Source organism: Rana temporaria, chromosome 3 (genome assembly GCF_905171775.1).
Source record: "Rana temporaria chromosome 3, aRanTem1.1, whole genome shotgun sequence".
Lineage (NCBI taxonomy): Eukaryota > Metazoa > Chordata > Amphibia > Anura > Ranidae > Rana > Rana temporaria.
In genome coordinates this window covers 337,199,947-337,219,753 of record NC_053491.1, presented here as the reverse complement: position 1 = coordinate 337,219,753, position 19,807 = coordinate 337,199,947, and the positions used below count along the sequence as shown (strand labels likewise).

The 19,807-nt window shown below is 42.9% G+C and overlaps 1 protein-coding gene across 1 annotated transcript in view; it reads right to left on the bottom strand.

Annotated features, from left to right (window-relative positions):
- Positions 1–5,692: 5,692 nt before the first annotated feature.
- The window catches only part of CLINT1 (clathrin interactor 1), a 138,314-nt gene continuing 124,199 nt past the window's right edge, over positions 5,693–19,807 (bottom strand). The window contains exons 9-12 of the mRNA XM_040345073.1: positions 15,013–15,093; positions 12,025–12,311; positions 9,947–10,121; positions 5,693–8,413 (exon numbers count right to left, since the gene is read on the bottom strand). Coding sequence (XP_040201007.1) covers positions 8,124–8,413; positions 9,947–10,121; positions 12,025–12,311; positions 15,013–15,093 — 833 coding nt within the window. The 3' untranslated portion in view covers positions 5,693–8,123. The remainder of the gene's footprint in view (positions 8,414–9,946; positions 10,122–12,024; positions 12,312–15,012; positions 15,094–19,807) is intronic.

Below are 19,807 nucleotides of genomic sequence, written 5' to 3'. Positions count from 1 at the left end.
CGGTAATCAGCCAATGACCCCGCCGCCAGAAACAAAAGCCCTCAAAAGGTCCATACAGGAGAGGTAGAAGATCAGATGGATGAGTGAACCAAGGTGTGGAGCCAAAAGAAAGCACCCCCAGGCCTACGAGAGGTCACAGCCTGCAGCCCCATGCTAAAACAGAGACCAGGCAGGGGGGGGGGGGGGGTAGGACTCGTCCATCTGATCTTCGATCTCTCTTGTATGGACCTTTGGGAGCTTTTGTTTCTGGTGGCGGGGTCATTAGCTGATTACCGATCCCGGCTCTCGACATCCACCTTGGTATGTATTCTACAATTGTCACCAACAATGACCACACATACATGGAAAATAAATGTATATATACAGTGATGAAAATAAGTATTTGAACACCCTGCTATTTTGCCAGTTCTCCCACTTGGAAATCATGGAGGGGTCTGAAATTGTTATCGTAGGTGCATGTCCACTGTGAGAGACATAATAAAAAAAAAAAAATCCAGAAATCACAATGTATGATTTTTTTAACTATTTATTTGTATGATACAGCTGCAAATAAGTATTTGAACACCTGAGAAAATCAATGTTAATATTTGGTACAGTAGCCTTTGTTTGCAATTACAGAGGTCAAACGTTTCTTGTAGTTTTTCACCAGGTTTGCACACACAGGAGGGATTTTGGCCCACTCCTCCACACAGATCTTCTCTAGATCAGTCAGGTTTCTGGGCTGTCGCTGAGAAACACGGAGTTTGAGCTCCCTCCAAAGATTCTCTATTGGGTTTAGGTCTGGAGACTGGCTAGGCCACGCCAGAACCTTGATATGCTTCTTACAGAGCCACTCCTTGGTTATCCTGGCTGTGTGCTTCGGGTCATTGTCATGTTGGAAGACCCAGCCTCGACCCATCTTCAAAGCTCTAACTGAGGGAAGGAGGTTGTTGCCCAAAATCTCGCAATACATGGCCCCGGTCATCCTCTCCTTAATACAGTGCAGTCGCCCTGTCCCATGTGCAGAAAAACACCCCCAAAGCATGATGCTACCACCCCCATGCTTCACAGTAGGGATGGTGTTCTTGGGATGGTACTCATCATTCTTCTTCCTCCAAACACGGTTAGTGGAATTATGACCAAAAAGTTATATTTTGGTCTCATCTGACCACATGACTTTCTCCCATGACTCCTCTGGATCATCCAAATGGTCATTGGCAAACTTAAGACGGGCCTTGACATGTGCTGGTTTAAGCAGGGGAACCTTCCGTGCCATGCATGATTTCAAACCATGACGTCTTAGTGTATTACCAACAGTAACCTTGGATACGGTGGTCCCAGCTCTTTTCAGGTCATTGACCAGCTCCTCCCGTGTAGTCCTGGGCTGATTTCTCACCTTTCTTAGGATCATTGAGACCCCACGAGGTGAGATTTTGCATGGAGCCCCAGTCCGAGGGAGATTGACAGTCATGTTTAGCTTCTTCCATTTTCTAATGATTGCTCCAACAGTGGACCTTTTTTCACCAAGCTGCTTGGCAATTTCCCCGTAGCCCTTTCCAGCCTTGTGGAGATGTACAATTTTGTCTCTAGTGTCTTTGGACAGCTCTTTGGTCTTGGCCATTGTAACGGAATGACCCGGGACAAACAGAGACTTTGTGAGGATGGAGGATACTCCTGTGTCAGCGTCACTGATAACTCTTGGGTCTGAGTCCACTCTGTGCCCTTTGGGCATGGAGTGGCAAGTGAATCGTAATTCATGGATTACATGAGATTTGACATCACGGACAGTTCATATTGCAGGATCTTGAGAGACTACAAGATGTTGGTTAATTGTGACCCCAACCAGTCAATATTCTATGACTCATTTCTATGATTAGTCTAGTGACATGCTAATTGCATCAGGGCTTGGAGGACATTCCATTGTCCTTGTGTAAAGGTGTTGTAACGGACAGGTGTTAATCCCAGGTCTGCTCCCAGAACTCTAATTATGCATACTAAAGACTGCTTATGTGCGATAACCCTGTCTACAATCTATTGATGCTCAGAGGTGTCAAGCGGTATGCAGAGACGGAGTGGGTGAAGGCTTTTGTTGTTAGTAATTGAGGAATGTTTAGTAATTAACCTTAGTGTGTGATTGGGGGGGGGGGGGGACAGTTTGATTGTACCTGTAAATTCTATGACCTGTTGTACTATATAAAAAGCTGAGAAGAAATCATTAAAGTCATTACATTTGGAACAAGCACAGAGCTGCGTGTCTCGTCTTGATTCTGGGAAAATGGGATGCCTGCTGGTCTGTCTGTGTGTCAGATAAGCTGTTGTCGGGGATGGAAGGTCGTAAACGGTGGTGACCGTTACAGCCATGTTAGTAGTTCGATTCTTACGGATTGTATGGGGTGGACAGGTGTCTTTATGCAGCTAATGACCTCAAACAGGTGCATCTAATTTAGGATAATAAATGGAGTGGAGGTGGACATTTTAAAGGCAGACTAACAGGTCTTTGAGGGTCAGAATTCTAGCTGATAGACAGGTGTTCAAATACTTATTTGCAGCTGTATCATACAAATAAATAGTGAAAAAATCATAAATTGTGATTTCTGGAATATTTTTTTTTGATTATGTCCCTCACAGTGGACATGCACCTACGATGACAATTTCAGACCCCTCCATGATTTCCAAGTGGGAGAACCTGCAAAATAGCAGGGTGTTCAAATACTTATTTTCCGCACTGTATATATATATATATATATATATATATATATATATATATATATATATATATATATATATATATATATATATATATATTATATATACACACAGACATACGCTTTTTTTGTTGTTTGTTTTCTCTTTAACAAGTTTCATTGACGTGCATATATTTCGTTATAGAAACTATGCTCACAAATCTTTTCTCCTCTGAAGACTGATATTGCCACAAAGGTCGAAACGCGTTGATTTTGCGTATATCGTATTTATCTACAATGTTGTATGAATTTAATATTGGCTGCTTTTTATACATGTACAAGCTTTTATTGATGTTTTTGGAGCTCATGTCCTAACTTTCCATCAGATGTTTTTTTTCTATATTACATGTTTTTGTTAACCACTTAAGCCCCGGACCTTTATGCAGCTAAAGGCCCATGCCAGGTTTTGCGATTCGGCACCGCGTCGCTTTAACAGACAATTGCGCGGTCGTGCGACGTGGCTCCCAAACAAAATTGACGTCCTTTTTTTCCCACAATAGAGCTTTCTTTTGGTGATATTTGATCACCTCTGCTGTTTTTATTTTTTGTGCTATAAACAAAAATAGAGTGACAATTTTGAAAAAAAATGCAATATTTTTTACTTTTTGCTATAATAAATATCCCCCAAAAACATATATAAATTATTTTTTTCCTCAGTTTAGGTCGATACGTATTCTTCTACCTATTTTTGGTAAAAAATAAAAATCGCAATAAGCGTTTATCGATTGGTTTGCGCAAAATTTATACCGCTTACAAAATAGGGGATAGTTTTTTTTTTTTACTACTAATGGCGGCGATCAGCGATTTTTTTCGTCACTGCGACATTATGGCGGACACTTCGGACAATTTTGACACATTTTTGGGACCATTGTCATTTTCACAGCAAAAAATGCCTTTCAATTGCATTGTTTTTTGTGAAAATTACAGTTGCAGTTTGGGAGTTAACCACAGGGGGCGCTGAAGGAGCTAGGGTTCACCTAGTGTGTGTTTACAACTGTAGGGGGGTGTGGCTGTAGGTCTGACGTCATCGATCGAGTCTCCCTATAAAAGGGATGACTTGATTGATGCAGCCGCCACAGTGAAGCATGGGGAAGCCGTGTTTACATACGGCTCTCCCCGTTCTTCAGCTCCGGGGAGAGATCGCGAGGGGGCGGCTAGAAACGAATAACCGCGCCCTCGTCCCGGATCGTTACCCGCGGCTTTCCGACCGCCGCATGTAAGGGGGGGGGGTCCCGATCGGACCCCCCGACCCCGGGAAAGGCGGGGACGTACATGTACGCCCATATGCCTGTATGTGCCATTCTGTGGACGTACATATACATGCGGCGGGCGTTTTAACCGGTTAAATAAAATTTATACTTTTTTTTACAATTTTTACTCTAATAATTTCTACTCATTGCTGCAATTCAAAGCCCCTAGGGGTATTTTTTCCTTTTTCCAACATTCTTCCTTACTTTAAGCCATTAAGCCGAATCACTTTAAGCCATTTCTTTTTCCTGCCCAGGACAAAGCCGAGTTTGACTTGACATCATCTTTTTTTGTAATCTTCTGTACAGTGAAAGCAGAGCTCAGTCTGGGGGTTGGGACAACACTAAAGCCAATTAATGGAACATTCTGAAAGGAGAGAACAAAGCGAACACAAAAGCAATGCTGGTGCCTTCCACTGTTCAATTAGAGCAGGGGTAGGCAACCTCAGCCCTTCAGTGTGGTGAAACTACAAATCCCATCATGCCTCTAAGAGTCATGCCTGTGATTCTCAGGGTCTTGAAATGCCTCATGGGACTTGTAGTTTCAGAACAGCCGGAGGGCCGAGGTTGCCTACCCCTGATTTAAAAGCTGATGGGCAGGGAGCTGACCAAACCGTGTTGTTTAACTATAGCAGAAAAAGTGATGTTATCGGGTTGGCCCACGTGTTTGGCAGCGATTTCTATATCTCAGCACTGGCTTGACTGTGAAACAGCTTTCCCGGACACATCTGTGCATTTTGTTTTCCTGTGGTTCAGTCATGATGACATGGCACACTCAAAGCCATGCATTACACCATAAAGCTGTAGCTTTGCTTGCCATTCCATTCACACACTAAAAAAGGAGAGGCACTAGAGCAGGGGTGTAAAACTTAATTTCATTGTGGGCCGCATCAGCATTACGATCGCCCTCAAAAGGGACAGTTTTATCTGTAAGATTAGATGTCCAGCACATCCCCTCCCCTTACATTAGATGTCAAGAGCCACTCCACCATCAGAAGTTGAGCCCCCACCCTCCCTTGCATTACAGTGCACCCCTCTTACCTTATACTGCTGCTGGGATAAAGATGGATGCATTGCTTGAAAGCAGAAAGTACAGGGTCTAGAGGACCAGAGGAGGGCTGGAGCTGAAGGAGAGGTGCGAGGGCCACATGAAATGGCCTGGAGGGCCGAATTTGGCCCACGGGCCTCGTGTTTGACACCTGTGGGCTAGAGCATGGGTGGGCAACCTCAGCACTCCAGCTTTGATGAAACCACAAGTCCCCTGAAGCATTGCACAGCCATATGCATGAATCCTAGAGACATGGTGGGATTTGTAGTTTCACCATAGTTGAGGTGCCGTTTTTAAAAGGGCTGGACCTTAGAACGCACAGCAAAGAGGTAAGTGTAAGTAAACTTGAACTGTGGGCACAAAACTTGTATTTATATTAAATATTTATCAATAGCCACACAGGAAATAAATCTACTTTGTTAGCACCAAACGCCTTTAAAAATCTTCATATTACCTTGTAAAAGTAGTAGCGACTATCACTGTGCTGTACATAGCCTGTGCCAAGACCATAGCTGTGAGGGGAGCCTAGCAGGTCCACCCGCTTACAGTCTGTCTGCAGAAAACTACAGGAAGGGGGCGGATACAAGACCAGTCATCCTGCACAAGGAGTGAGAGCAGCAGAGACTTTATTACAGGATAAAAACATTTTTGCAAAGAAAATAAGACATTAAAAGTTGTGTTTATTTTTTTTATATATTTATTTATGTCAAGCCAGAAATCTCGAGGCAGCTAAAGCTCACCTTTAGTAATAATATAGATCTGTATTTAATTAATTACTGAGTCCCAACACCGGCTGCTGCCTTATTTACAAAGGAAAGGGAGCGAGAGGGAAAAAAAAAAAAAAAAATTGTATAAAATCTAAAATCGGTCACACTTTGTAGAGGATAGCAGCTGGAAAGAGGAGCCTCGCCTCTACTTTATGGCTTATCTAAAATTCCCAGAATCCTCTGTAAAACTGAATGAGAGGATTGTAGGAATATTAGTTGGCCACAGAAGACTGCAAGGAGTCTGCCTTAGATGGGTCAGGCCTTGCTGCTAAGACCTGGGGACAAGCAGCACTTTGATGGAGGATGAGAAGACTGGGAAAAAGCAAAGGCGCTGTCTGTGTGCCACGATTACCCAAAACGTAATCTCTTATATTCACGGTCACCGCAGAGTTGATACTTTATTATGCTTAAAAAAAAGGTAAAACAGGTGAATTGCAAAGTGGAGCAATGCACAGAAAGCCTACGACAAGAAAAAAAAAAAAAATATATGGCTGCCACTGCTGACCACATTCTGGAAAAGCTTGTTCACCGACAGTCAAAATGATGTCTGTTTTCAATACTTTGAAGTCACTGACCGGAAACATATATGCAGAGAAGGTCAGGAACTCCAGAAAGGACTAAAGCCATAGGACCACCATAAAAGGATAAGAATTTCCAGAAGCTGATCAGCATTTTTAGTTTTTTCTTTAAAGACAGGGACAGATTGTGATAGTGCCAGCTGATCTGTGGAGCAAACATTTCTGGTGCCAGCCTACATGAGGAACTAACTGTTCATGAAACATCTTGTTGAGGAACACTGGGGAGCTGGAACCAGCCAAGCTGGGAGACAGATCGTGCAGGTCATGATCTTAATGGTAGAGCATGCAGGTGCAAAGATCATTATAACACAATCAATGCAGACCCAAGCCTCAAGGGTCCCAACACTTATTGCCAACATGGGTGCTGAGGACCCATACTTATGACACAGCCACGTAGGGCCCCAGTCGGACTGCGACACAGCTGATGCAAGCGCTATTCTGGTTGTGGCACAGCCACTAAAGGCCTCAGTCTAGTTGTGGCACAGCCGGTTCAGACCCCTTGCTGATTGTGACACACAAGTACAGGTCCCTGCCTATCTGTGACCAAACCAGTGTTGGCCCTAGACTAGACATGACACAAAGCACAAGACGTTTTTAAGTACAGTAATTCTGCAAAAGCTGAGCTGAATCTCACTGCCCCCCCCCCCCCCCCCCCCCCCACAAATCTTCTGCTCATCTGGCCATAGAGATATTCCCTGCGTGGCCCTGGGACCTGGACAGCCTCTTCACGGAAACCTCTCTGGGTCCAAGATCTGCTCCTTCCCATGAAAAGGTTGTCAGCCATGGATGATGGCCTTCCCATAAGAATAAACAGAAGTTCTTTCATTCAGTGCTCAGCCAGAAGAATTTCAGTGGGAAAGACTGGGCAACTCCAAGCAACCGTCAAATCTATGGGATGTGGGTGAGCATCTGTAAGGGTTGCTTGGAAAGATGGTGCATCCTTTATAGTATACCTGTACTATAAACCGTACTACTTTGCAACACAAAGAGAGTGCAAGTTCCAGCTTCACAATGATATATACCAATATTTCTCAACACCAACATGTTTAAGGATTTCCTTCTTTCAGCTGCGACATACGGATCCTTGAGACATACTGTACCATTTATAGCAGATAAAAGAAATCCTAAAAACATGTCTTGTCATGGTTATTCCAGAAAACTGGCGCACAGTAATGAAGCCAGCCTGGCTGTAGCACAATGTGCCTCCAGAGGATACCATATCACTTGTGTAGTAAAAAATGCTGGTCTACTTTATGCAAAGCAGCAACTGAACAGACGAAATCACAAAAATAGATAATTTCTCATATATATTATAATTTAAAAAAAATGAAATGCTTCTCAGGTTGTGGCATGGGTGCCCAGTCGAATGTCGGTGAGGGCAGGAATGTGTTAATGTAAGTAGGGATAAGTGTGTGGTTATTCTATTACAGCCAGATGGGATCAGAAGCCCAGAATTAAAAAGGGGAGGGGGTGGACAAAGCGCTCTGTCGCGTACCCTGATGGCAGACAGTGTATACCCGCTTAAACCTGTCTGGTACATAAAAGGCATTGATGCTCCTTATAGAGCAGTCTCTTCAGACCTTAGCCCCATTCCCTCTACAAACAGCTCATCTGTAAGTTCATTTATAAAAGATTTAGGTTATGGAGGACTAGACTCTCCAGCCCTCCAGGTTGCCTCCCCCTTCTCCCCACACTTTGCCGTCAAGTGTGCAGAAATCCTTCATATCCCAGAATTGGGTGGGACAGGGTGGATAAAGCTTTTACTTGCTGAAGTTGGCAAAGTTTGCAAAGGCATCTTGTTTGGGAGGCATGCCTACGGGTGCCAATCCCACAGACATTCCCATGGGGTTGGGCATTCCCATCATGCCTTGGTTCATCATTGGAGGGATTCCCATGGTGCCGGTCATCATGTTTGGGATACCCATGGCTCCTGGTATTGGGCCAGCCATCAAGGGGCTAGTTGGAGGTCGTATGGGCATCATGCCCGGGCTTCCACTAATGTTCATACTTGCAAAACCCTGTGGTAGCATCGTCATGGGCTGTTGTAGATCTGCAGGAAAAGAACAGAAAAGAGGTGAGGTTTCATATGTCAATCTGCTGATCAGTAATAAGAGGGAAGGAGACAGCATGATGGGAACAACGCTATAATGGACATACAGTATATCACAAATGAAATAGAAACCAAGCGGCTTCCAAGCTTTATTGTCAAAGCTTAATTGAACAACCTACAGATGACTGAACGCTGCCTCAGAGTACATTTTAGGGCTTGTTCGCACCAGGTGCAGTGCAATTGTGTGTTTTCCCATACCACACAAAAACGTGCTGCCTTTTGCAGATGCACGGCGGTCCCATTAAGTCTTAATGACACCCCCAGGCATTTAGCAAATGCGCATACGTTTTTGCCTGCCAAAACAAATGGTGCCATGCGTTTTGGTCCTGCGCAATTAAAAAAAATCATGCTGGCACCCTATTGCGTATTTCACACGCATAAAGCAGCTCATTAAAAAGAATGTGAGGTGTGGGCGCTTGGATGCACCTCCTGGTGTGAACGAGCCCACAGACTGGTGTGAACCACTATTCTAAAAGGTGCCTTTACAGAAAAATAAATAAATAAAAAAGTCGAAAAAAGCCGTTTTATAGTATTCCCCTTGACTTCTCCCCTGGCTGTCACACAGAAGATAAGTAAATTCACAAAGAGTTAAATAACGGATAATAAAATGCGGTTAAATACTGCATGCGATAACAATTGTGCAAGTGTTCAATTCATTAAGAATTTTGAGTTAAATACCGAATGCGGAATTTTTTTGATTTAGCGGTAATTACCGCATTTAATGCAGTAATTTACTGCACTGAGCCGATTGCTAAAGAGCGTGTCGGGTAGCTGGCCGCCGAGTCCATAACAGATGACCATCATTTTTAATTGTATGCATTTTTTTTTTTTTTTTACATTCAGCCATCAGTGGGGAAGCCAGAAAATGAGTCATGCGTTAAGGACGCAGCAGTTGGCTTTGCCCCCGACCCCCACGCGGCTTGACAAATACTGCATGTCATACCGCAAGTATTTTTTTTACTCTGGTCCATTTTTGAATTGGACTTAAACCCAATTTATTTATTTTTTTAATTTAGGCTTGTAACTTGTATAGTATAGGATTTCATATCATCTGTGCCCAGTCTTGCCACAAGAAGTTAATCCAGCTCTGAGCAATCCCCAAAGTCAAAAGGCACATTGCAAGTGTACCAAAAATTATTCATTGAAAGAAAACACTGCAACTAAGCATATGAATTTTCTGTAATCTTAAGGTGGTGACATGGTCTCTAAAGAAAAAAACGGTGGCTTAAAGTTTTTTCTTGTCAGAATATTAAAATCTCAATAAAAAAAAGTACAAGGACAATACCACGTACCAATTCAAGGTTCATGGCACACTATTGCATAGTACTGGAACTCTGAGCATGGAACAAAAAAAACAAATGCACAATGGTACTCAAGTGTCCTAACTCAAGCCACATTCCCCAGCGCTTTTGTTACTCTACTCAGCTACTCCATAGCAAGCAGATAGACAGATTTTCTGTGAGGATCACTTACTCTGCTGTTGCATCATTGCGTTGAGTGAGGGCTGAGCTGGTTTGCAGGGCTGCATACCCGGTATCAGGCTATCAAGGGAGATGTTGACGCTTGGATCGGACCAGGTGGCTGGCAAATTTTTTCCAGTTTTGAGGTCTACCCCAGATACCGGAAGTGTGTTTTGTTTCTGGAGGGGCTGAGAAATAAAATATTAAATTAAACAATAAAGTGAAGTATCCTAAAAAAAAAAGATGGTTGATTTTTCTGTTAGCCCATAGAGACAATGCACATATTTTTACAAACCAATTACTCCATGGCGCTACAGTTCAGGAAGAGAATTGGCCTCCTGATTTACCTACACTTTTTCTTCTATTTAAATTCATGTGGCTCAACAAGTATTGCAAGATCTGCATGTGCAAAGGACAGCAACTACCTTCAAGACACTACACTATTAAAAAATAAAGTGGGCCTTAGTAGAACATGTTCTACTATAATACAGGTTCTTACGATACTCAGAGCCTATTCAGGGGCAAAGAGAGTATCCTTGCAAAGAACCAACCCCCCCCCCCCCCAACTCACTAATACTCATTTTACCAATGGTCCAAACCCCCTCATCCGTTCCCTTCTTTGTCACAGTGAATATACTTCAGGGTATGGGCTGACCTTTCTCCAAAATGCTAGTTGCTTGTCTTCCATGCCAATACTTTTTGCTGCACCAGGTCCCAGGGCAGTAACAAAGTATTAAGGTCAGACAGGCAACTTGCATTTTTAGAAGGGGAAGTTCTAAACCTGTGTTAGATTTGTGACTGAATTTACACAGGATTAAAATCTTCCTCGGGTGACACCATCCAGATGCTTAGGCTGAGCACTGCACCCTGAGAGGAGATCACATGCTCCTCTAAAATCTGACGCACTGGGAATCTCCTCCATTGGCTTACCTCCCCTTGACTGTGTGGGGGTCAGGGAGAGAGAACATATCACTTTATTTTTGGCAAAGTAAAAAATGTGCTTACCCACCTGCTGATTGCTCACAGTAAATATACTGAGAGCGGGTGGCAGGTACAGGCACAGTCATATACATGACTGACCTTCTGGGTTTGGGGCGCACTTGCCGACTCGCCCTGCCGACCCGTGCTGTGATTGGACACAGCAGAGGTTTAGCAGCAGATTACAGCCAATGATTTAGCCTAAAACCAGCTGATTGGTTTTGTAAACCCAGAACCTGTGTGTGTGTTTGGACACAAACAGGTCCTCGGTGTACAAGGGGACAGGAATCTGTCTGTTTTTTATTCCTGAAAAGCAGGGAGGAAAAAAACAGGTCGATCAAAAAGTAAAAGCAGTACTCATTGTTGGGCAGACAAAAAACTCCTTGATTGCCCCTAGATGTTAACCCCTTCCCAGCCAGTGTCCAGGATTATCATCGATAGCTGTATTAGTGTCACTAGAGGTGTCCGTAACCCTTACAGCTAGTGTCGGTTAGCGCCAGATTGTCCTTCACCCTATCACAGTCTCACAATAAGTCATTGATCACCACTATTACAGTATAGCTTTTATATATATATATATATATATATATATATATATATATATATATATATATATATATATATATATATATATATATATATATATATATATATATATATATTTTCTATCTTTTTTGGTTTACATATAAAATAAAAACCAGTGGTTATCAAATACCACCAAGAGACAGCTCTATTTGCGTACAGTGTTGCATGACCAAGCAATTGCCAGTTAAAGTAGCACAGTGCAAAATAGCAAAAAAAATGCCCTGGTCATGAGGGGGTTAAAAGTTTCTGGAGGTCAAGTGGTTAAAATAGGTCTTGTTTGTCAACTTGAAAAACTGAGCACTGTAGAGTTTGTTGTGTCCTCTTGTATACTGCTCCTACCATATTTACATGAAAAATGAATGAGCTACAGTATAATTTTTCTTGCCAGTAATTAGTGTGCACCCATCAGCTGCCCTGGGTCAGTCTAGACCTCTTTGCCTGGCTATAAACTGATAAAGCAAAACTTGTTTCTAACAAAATCAAAACCATTACCAAGTTTGCCCACTAAAATACAGAGATAGGACTTACTTGCGATCTTGACATGGGCAGGGTAACGCCCACTGTGCTGGAGGTCATCATTGATAGGTTCATGCTCTGGGATGTGCTCATAGTGGCATGTGAGGCTCCCATGAGGTCAAAGAGGTCTGGGGCATTGTAAGGAGCATGGGCGGTCTGAGTTGCGGAGCCAGAAAACAACTCTGTACTATGTTGCGTTCCCCCAAACAACTCTGCTGAAGGTGTGGTGGGGGTAGGTGCCTGTTGGCTGAAGGCTGCCCAGTCTCCAAAATCTCCATTACCAGTTGCTGCAGGAGCTGCTACAGAAAAAAAAAAAAAAAACACAATAATAAGGTCTGAAAATGCAAATAGGAATGTTTGAAGATATTCTAGAATAGTAGAAACTCTGCTTTACATTTTTAGTGTATCCTGTCAAGATTCCCTCAGCATCAGAAGTGGGAAAGTAGTTATTAGACTTTTTGGTTCTTTCGCTGGGATATCTACACAGAAATTGCATTGGGATCAACACAGTGATTGTTTGTACTTTGATAGTTCAACTTCAAATCTTTTCTAGGAGGTAACTCAGGCTTTTACTGCTGTCTGGGGCCTCACTGGGTAGATTCCCCCAATTCCTGTCACCAGGATAGGTAGTAAGGGAAATTTCCACTTAATTCCTGCCTGGTGACAGACAGGAAGTGAGGTAGAATGTCACTTTTAGCGAGCAGTAAAAAAGAACAGAGGTTCTAACTTTTTGGCACTATCAAAAACGTAAAATTGTTTGGGAAGAGAAAACACTTATTCCCAAATGATTTTAATTTATTTATAAAAAATGTTATAAATTTCACATTATTTATAGACACGAAAAAGCGTACAAAAATAAATAGATCACTTACAGTAATGGGAACCTCAGAACCAAAAAGATTAACTTTTACAATCTAGCATCAAAAAATATTCAAATAAGACCATACTGTATATACTTGAGTATAATCCAAAGTTTTTCAGCACATTTTTTTGTGCTGAAAATGCCCCCCGCGGCTTATACTCGAGTCACCTTTTTGCACCTGATCTCCCGGATTTGGGGACCCGATGCCGGCCCTAGGTCCCCTGGACCCCAAACTTGGCACACATGTAGCCCCACTCTTCCTCTACAAGTGTGCAAAATGTTTTTCCCGGGGGACCCGCGGCGCGGAGAGCACCAATTTTTCAAATCCGGGCACCCCTTCCATAGACTCCCATGTTAAATGGCCATTTCGCCAGCGAATTTGGGGACCCGGTCCCGGAGGGACGTAGGTCCCCTGGACCCGGAACTTGCCACACATGTAGCCCCATTTCTCATCTGCAAAGTTTGTTGTCTGGGGAGCACCGATTTTTCAAAGCCGGGCACCCCTTCCGTAGACTCCCATGTTAAACGTCAGTCTAGGCATGGGCACAGTGAGGCATGCAGATGGACACCCTAGGCTTATACTTGAGTCAATAAGTTTTCCCATTTTTTTTTGGTAGAATTGGGTGCCTCGGCTTATATTCGGGTCGACTTATACTTGAGTATATACAGTACATCTACATTTAAGCAGTGGTGGCTCTTCCATACGGGGCGCAGCCCCCCTGATCAAACCCTAATCCACATGCAGGGCGCATGGATTCCAATGTTTTTTTTTTTTGTTTTTTTTGAGAAGCAGGTGATCAGAGCCAAAGGCTCTAAATAGCTTAATTTTTTTTTTAACTGAGTCCACCCAGTCATGTGACGAAAGCGAATATTTGCTATTGTCATCCTGATTCTTCTCCTGGCCAATCAGGAAGCTGGTCCGGAGACCCAATTAGCCAGGGAGTCTCAGTTAAGACATACTTCCTGTTCAGCTGGGAGAAGAAGCAATGGCCCAGCCTCTTCCCTTTCCCTGCCTCCTAAGGTCAGTCCATCTAAAGCTGGGGGGAGGCAGCGCTGTACTTGAGGTCACAGTAGGAAAAACAATATATATATATTCCAATATATTGAAGTTAAAGCGGAGTTGCACCCTGCTCCCCTCTGGTGTCACATTTGGCACCTTTCAGGGGGGAGGGAACAGGGACCTGTTTATGACAGATCCCCTTCCCCACTTCCAGGAGTTGGACCCTGACCCAATCTCCCGGAAGTTTGGCCCTCCTTTTTTAACCACTTAAGGACCGCCTCCTGCACATTTACGTTGGCAGAATGGCACGGCTAGGCACAGGCACGTACCTGTACGTCCCCTTTAAGTGCCCAGCCGTGGGTCGGGCGGGCGCCCGCGACCCGGTCCGAAGCTCTGTGACCGCGGGACCCGATCGCTGCCGGTGTCCCGCGATCGGTCAGAGGAGCTGAAGAACGGGGAGAGGTGTGTGTAAACACACCTTCCTCGTTCTTCACAGTTGCAATGTCACTGATAGTCTGTTCCCTGATATAGGGAAAGGCGAACAGTGACGGCACACGTCCAGCCCAGCCCCCCTACAGTTAGAAACATATGAGGTCACACATAACCCCTACAACGCCCCCTAGTGGTTAACTCAAGCCAGACACACAGCAGTGGCAAGCTGGCAACCCTATATCTCCCTTTACATCTTTCCATAAAGCAAACCAGTTAAAAAGTGATCCAGCTCACAAATGCACAATTCTGATCATACACAGGGCTACTTTCATGCAATTTAATGAGCTTTGTATTAAAGACATGATCACATGCATCAAGCCAGCCCATTCCCATATCCGCTTTATAGATGGAAATATATAAACTGTTGGTGGGTTGCCTTGATAATTTTTATGATCAAAAGCTGGAAATTAAATTGTGTATGACCTGTATTTTATCTGGCACAATGGGCCTATGTGCAAGCATATTCCTTTTATTATGAAAAGCTTCTCGGTGTGTCTATGCTCCAAAAAGCAGTAATGGTGTCTCTATTTGTCCCTTTGTAGTGTACATTACATTGTAGGATGAGCAAGTGGGGCCTATGTGCCAGAGCTCCGCTTTGGGCTATCTATATGTTCTATGATGAGAACAGACTGATTGTCTTATTTACCTTGTGCAGCAGGGAAGACGGAAGACTGAATAGCATGTGAATTAAAGTCAGCAAATTCACCAAATGGATCTGAAGATGGACCTATAAGAAAGAAAATGTAAGTCTAAAGCTCACAGCTGTAGCTGCAGATATAGGAATATTCAAATGGGCTAGCAAACCTTTAACCACTTAAAATATAACTAATGGAAAAAAAACTTTCAGTTTTGAATAGAATGCAGAGGGATTAGAAAATGTATCAGCTTTTATTGCTATCCATGTCCCCAATTAGGGAGATTCACCCTCTCCATTTGTCCTGTTTACCATTATAATTGAAAGTAAAAAAAAAAAAAAAAAAATTTTGGGTTGTCCCCAGAAAAGCAAGAGGGGAAATCTTCCAATAGGGACACTAGTTCTGGTGACCTAGGGGTCACCAAGGAATTCCCCTAATCTTCAGGGATTTCCTCCCACTTCATGTTTGGCTACGGGACAGGAAGTGAAGGAAAACCTCCCTAATGGGACACAGATGATGGGGGAAAAAAGAAGACTGACAGGTGGTTATAACCCTCCCTTACTCTATCCAAAATGGAAAAAATATTTGTGTCTATAGTTTTACTGTACTTCAAGAACTGCCTGGCCGCAAAGTACTGCAGATGGGCCGCCCATACAGGCGCAGCAACATACCTGTACATGGCTGGCCTTCTCCAGGTACAAGAGAAAAATATGATACTGCGCTAAGCGAAACAAACAAAACTTAAAACTAAACGAGCTGCAACAAAAATTGTGATATACACACAATAACCAATCAAAACAAAACGAATAAGTTGCGCTAAACATATGTGAATGTGAAAAATAAATGAAAAAAATTTTTAAGTGTCCATAAGTGTCCAATGAACAATAAAAATATGTTGAAAATTCAGGTTAATGTTGAGTGAAGTTTTTAACCGTGATTAGCAAACAGAACTCCTCCACCAGTGAAAGGATAAAAAAGCTATGCGCTTACCAGAAGGGCAAGCATTTAGGGCTTGCAGCTGGAAAACCCCCAGCAAGGGTCTTAATGGAAACTGCTGCTGATGATCCAAATAATATTCCTCAAATGATGTAGATGGATATGGAATCCGAAAAACATGAAAGAAATATATATACAGCATATGGTGATGTACCGCAGATAACACAGGATAATGAGCACACCAGGAAAAGCCGCCACCAAATAGGATCACCAAATAAGGGGGACTCTTACCAGATATGCTAAATAGAGTGCTTGTGGCCAAACCCAGCCAGGGCCTTTAGATAATCTCCAAACACGCCAGCCAAAGCACATGGCTTTCTCAGACAACCATAACGGAATATGTCACCAGAAAGAAAGATGAAATCCACATAGTGAAGTATCGCAGAGATAGGTTTAATAAAAAGTAGATGCACTTACATAGAAAAGAGTAATGTCAGCGTTAAAAATTTGCGAGCCGGCCGGCTTCTACGAGCGCCCGTCCTTCGAGACCTAGACGCAGCACGTCAGAGCGTCTCCTCCTCCCGACGTACGTTTCGTCAGTATGTGACGTCGTCTGGGGAACTAAGTTCCCCAGACGACGTCACATGCTGACGAAACGTACGTCGGGAGGAGGAGACGCTCTGACGTGCTGCGTCTAGGTCTCGAAGGACGGGCGCTCGTAGAAGCCGGCTCGCAAATTTTTAACGCTGACATTACTCTTTTCTATGTAAGTGCATCTACTTTTTATTAAACCTATCTCTGCGATACTTCACTATGTGGATTTCATCTTTCTTTCTGGTGACATATTCCGTTATGGTTGTCTGAGAAAGCCGTGTGCTTTGGCTGGCGTGTTTGGAGATTATCTAAAGGCCCTGGCTGGGTTTGGCCACAAGCACTCTATTTAGCATATCTGGTAAGAGTCCCCCTTATTTGGTGATCCTATTTGGTGGCGGCTTTTCCTGGTGTGCTCATTATCCTGTGTTATCTGCGGTACATCACCATATGCTGTATATATATTTCTTTCATGTTTTTCGGATTCCATATCCATCTACATCATTTGAGGAATATTATTTGGATCATCAGCAGCAGTTTCCATTAAGACCCTTGCTGGGGGTTTTCCAGCTGCAAGCCCTAAATGCTTGCCCTTCTGGTAAGCGCATAGCTTTTTTATCCTTTCACTGGTGGAGGAGTTCTGTTTGCTAATCACGGTTAAAAACTTCACTCAACATTAACCTGAATTTTCAACATATTTTTATTGTTCATTGGACACTTATGGACACTTAAATTTTTTTTTCATTTATTTTTCACATTCACATATGTTTAGCGCAACTTATTCGTTTTGTTTTGCTTCTCCAGGTACAGGCCGCTGTCACCTCCCGCTAGAGCTGCACCATTAATCGCGGAGAATAGTTATCGCGATTCTCCGGCCCCCGCAATCTCACCTGCTGGATTTGGCGATTCTCAGCGTGCGGAGTGAGGCTGCCTGTGTCCCTGTGTTGGAGTGGAATCATCGGCCGCGACGGAGCCAGCGTAAAGCCGTCGCAGCCGTTGGGCAGCAGGACTTTTCTTCCCAGGGGACAGTGCAGTTAGTACAAGGCAAGGCAAGCCTGTACATGTCACACAGGCAAGTGTAAGGCTGTAAGCTGCTGCTAGTATATAATTTATGTATGTATTCTCTCTGGCAAATATTCATTTTATATATTCTCTGGGAAATATTAACTTTATATATTCTCTGGGAAATATTAACTTTATATATTCTCTGGCAAATATTTACTTAAATCTCTCTGGAAAATATTAATTTATATTTTCTCTCTGGCAAATATTAATATATCTCTCTCTAAAATAATTAAAGTACCACCGTCCCCGTGAGTTTGCACGCATAACGCATACGCAAGTCTCGCCCACATATTTAAATTACGTAAAAATTTTGAGAATCGTGAGAGAATTGTGATCTTCATTCTAAGCAAAAGAATTGTGATTCTCATTTTTCCCAGAATCGTGCAGCTCTACCTCCCGCTGTGATTAGTGGGATTTTGTCAGCAGGTCCTGGCCAATGAATTTTGACCGGGACCTGCTGATGTGTCAAATCGCAGCCCAGAGCCCTGTGTTGACAAACAAGAAAAGCAGGGAGAAGGAACAAACAGACATTTACTAAAAAGCAGCACACATTACACATTGTTAGGCACACATTTAACCTTTTTATCACCGCTAGATGTGAACCCCTTCCCAGCCAGTGACATTGTACAGTATTCGCACTGATCACTGTATTAGTGTCACTAGTGATGTCAGTTCCCACTCTGTGTTACTTAGTGTCAGATTTCCCACTAGAAGTCGCTGATCACCGATATTACGGTAATACATTTATAAAATAAATAAAAATTCCAGTATATATGCACCATAGTTTGTAGACTATAACTTTCACACAAACCAATCAATTTACACCTATCTGGAATTTTTTTCTTCTTTTAACCAAAGACACGTTGAAGTGATATGATTTTCTTTATTGGATACGTTAGCAGAAAGAACAAAATATTTTAGCTCTTTTATGGTTATAGAATATAAAAACCGAGTGGTGAACAAATACCACCACTAGACTGCTGCATACCACTTTAGACATTGTTAAAATTGTTTGAAACTTTGAAATTCAACCACATTCAAGGAGAAAAAAAGTGACAATAAAAGACAAAACTTTAAGCAGGAAATATTTTTCTCTTCCAATAGATAGGACTATCTACGAGACAACACATCCAATATCCATATATCAATTTAAATATGACTTTAGTGGATGCCACAAGTATTTGATAAGATAAATACAGTAATGGAGGGACAGCAGTGCTGACACACAACAGCCATCACACCCCCCTTCCTACCCCGGTATAAAACACAATAAGTGGAGCTCAGTTGCTCAGGTCCGCACTTGCTGTGACCGTCCTCTCAGCACAGCTGGCTAGGCAGGTGGTGCTATAACATCTGCCCAGCACTCAAGTATCCCCAAAGACCGCTTTTGACGCCTGGCGAAATGCCCGGGCTGCCACAACCCTGCAAGAAATTCTAACCATCTGGCACTGCCAATTGGACAGAACATAAAATGGTTCTGCTTGGGAGATCAGCAGGGGCCAAGTACCAAGGTACAAAGGACAGAAAAGTGAACAAATAAGGTGTATGGATTCTGGAACAGAAAACATGAAAAAATAAGGAATCTTATAATCCTCATTCATAAAAAGGTATGCTTTGTTACTAAACAAGACTAATACTAAAAATTGTCACAGGACATTGAAAAACATGGATCTCACATTCTGTCAATCTTCCAATAATTAGGCTGCAATCCTTACAGTTGATACAACAGAAGAGTGAGATTCCCACACGGTTGTTTACTCGATCTATCGATATGTCAAAGCGGGTATCTGGGTGGCCTGGCTCTTTAGGCTTCTGGGCTCTTTACAAGCAATAGAAAAAGCCTCTCTTTTTCCAAAAAGCAGTAAAAGTGGTCATCCCCTAGAAGAATAGGCAACAAACTTAATCTTCCAATACGTATGGAAGCACTACATGACAGCTATTCACAATTTTCCTCCACCCAGGTTTCCTGGATTATCTTTCAAAGCAGTTCCCAGTAACAAACCTTGCTCACACTGTAAAACTTTAGATCAACATGTAAGCCTCAGCTCACAATCTGTGGGAGATTCCCTCTCCAACTGCCCGGGCATCCCCTTCCCCTCTGAGACTGGCCAATATCTGTAAATTCCATATCTTGGAGTACATTACAAAAAAACAGGAATCGATTTATAGAACATGGGTTATATGCCACTATCTTCAGGTGAATGGACACTGGCA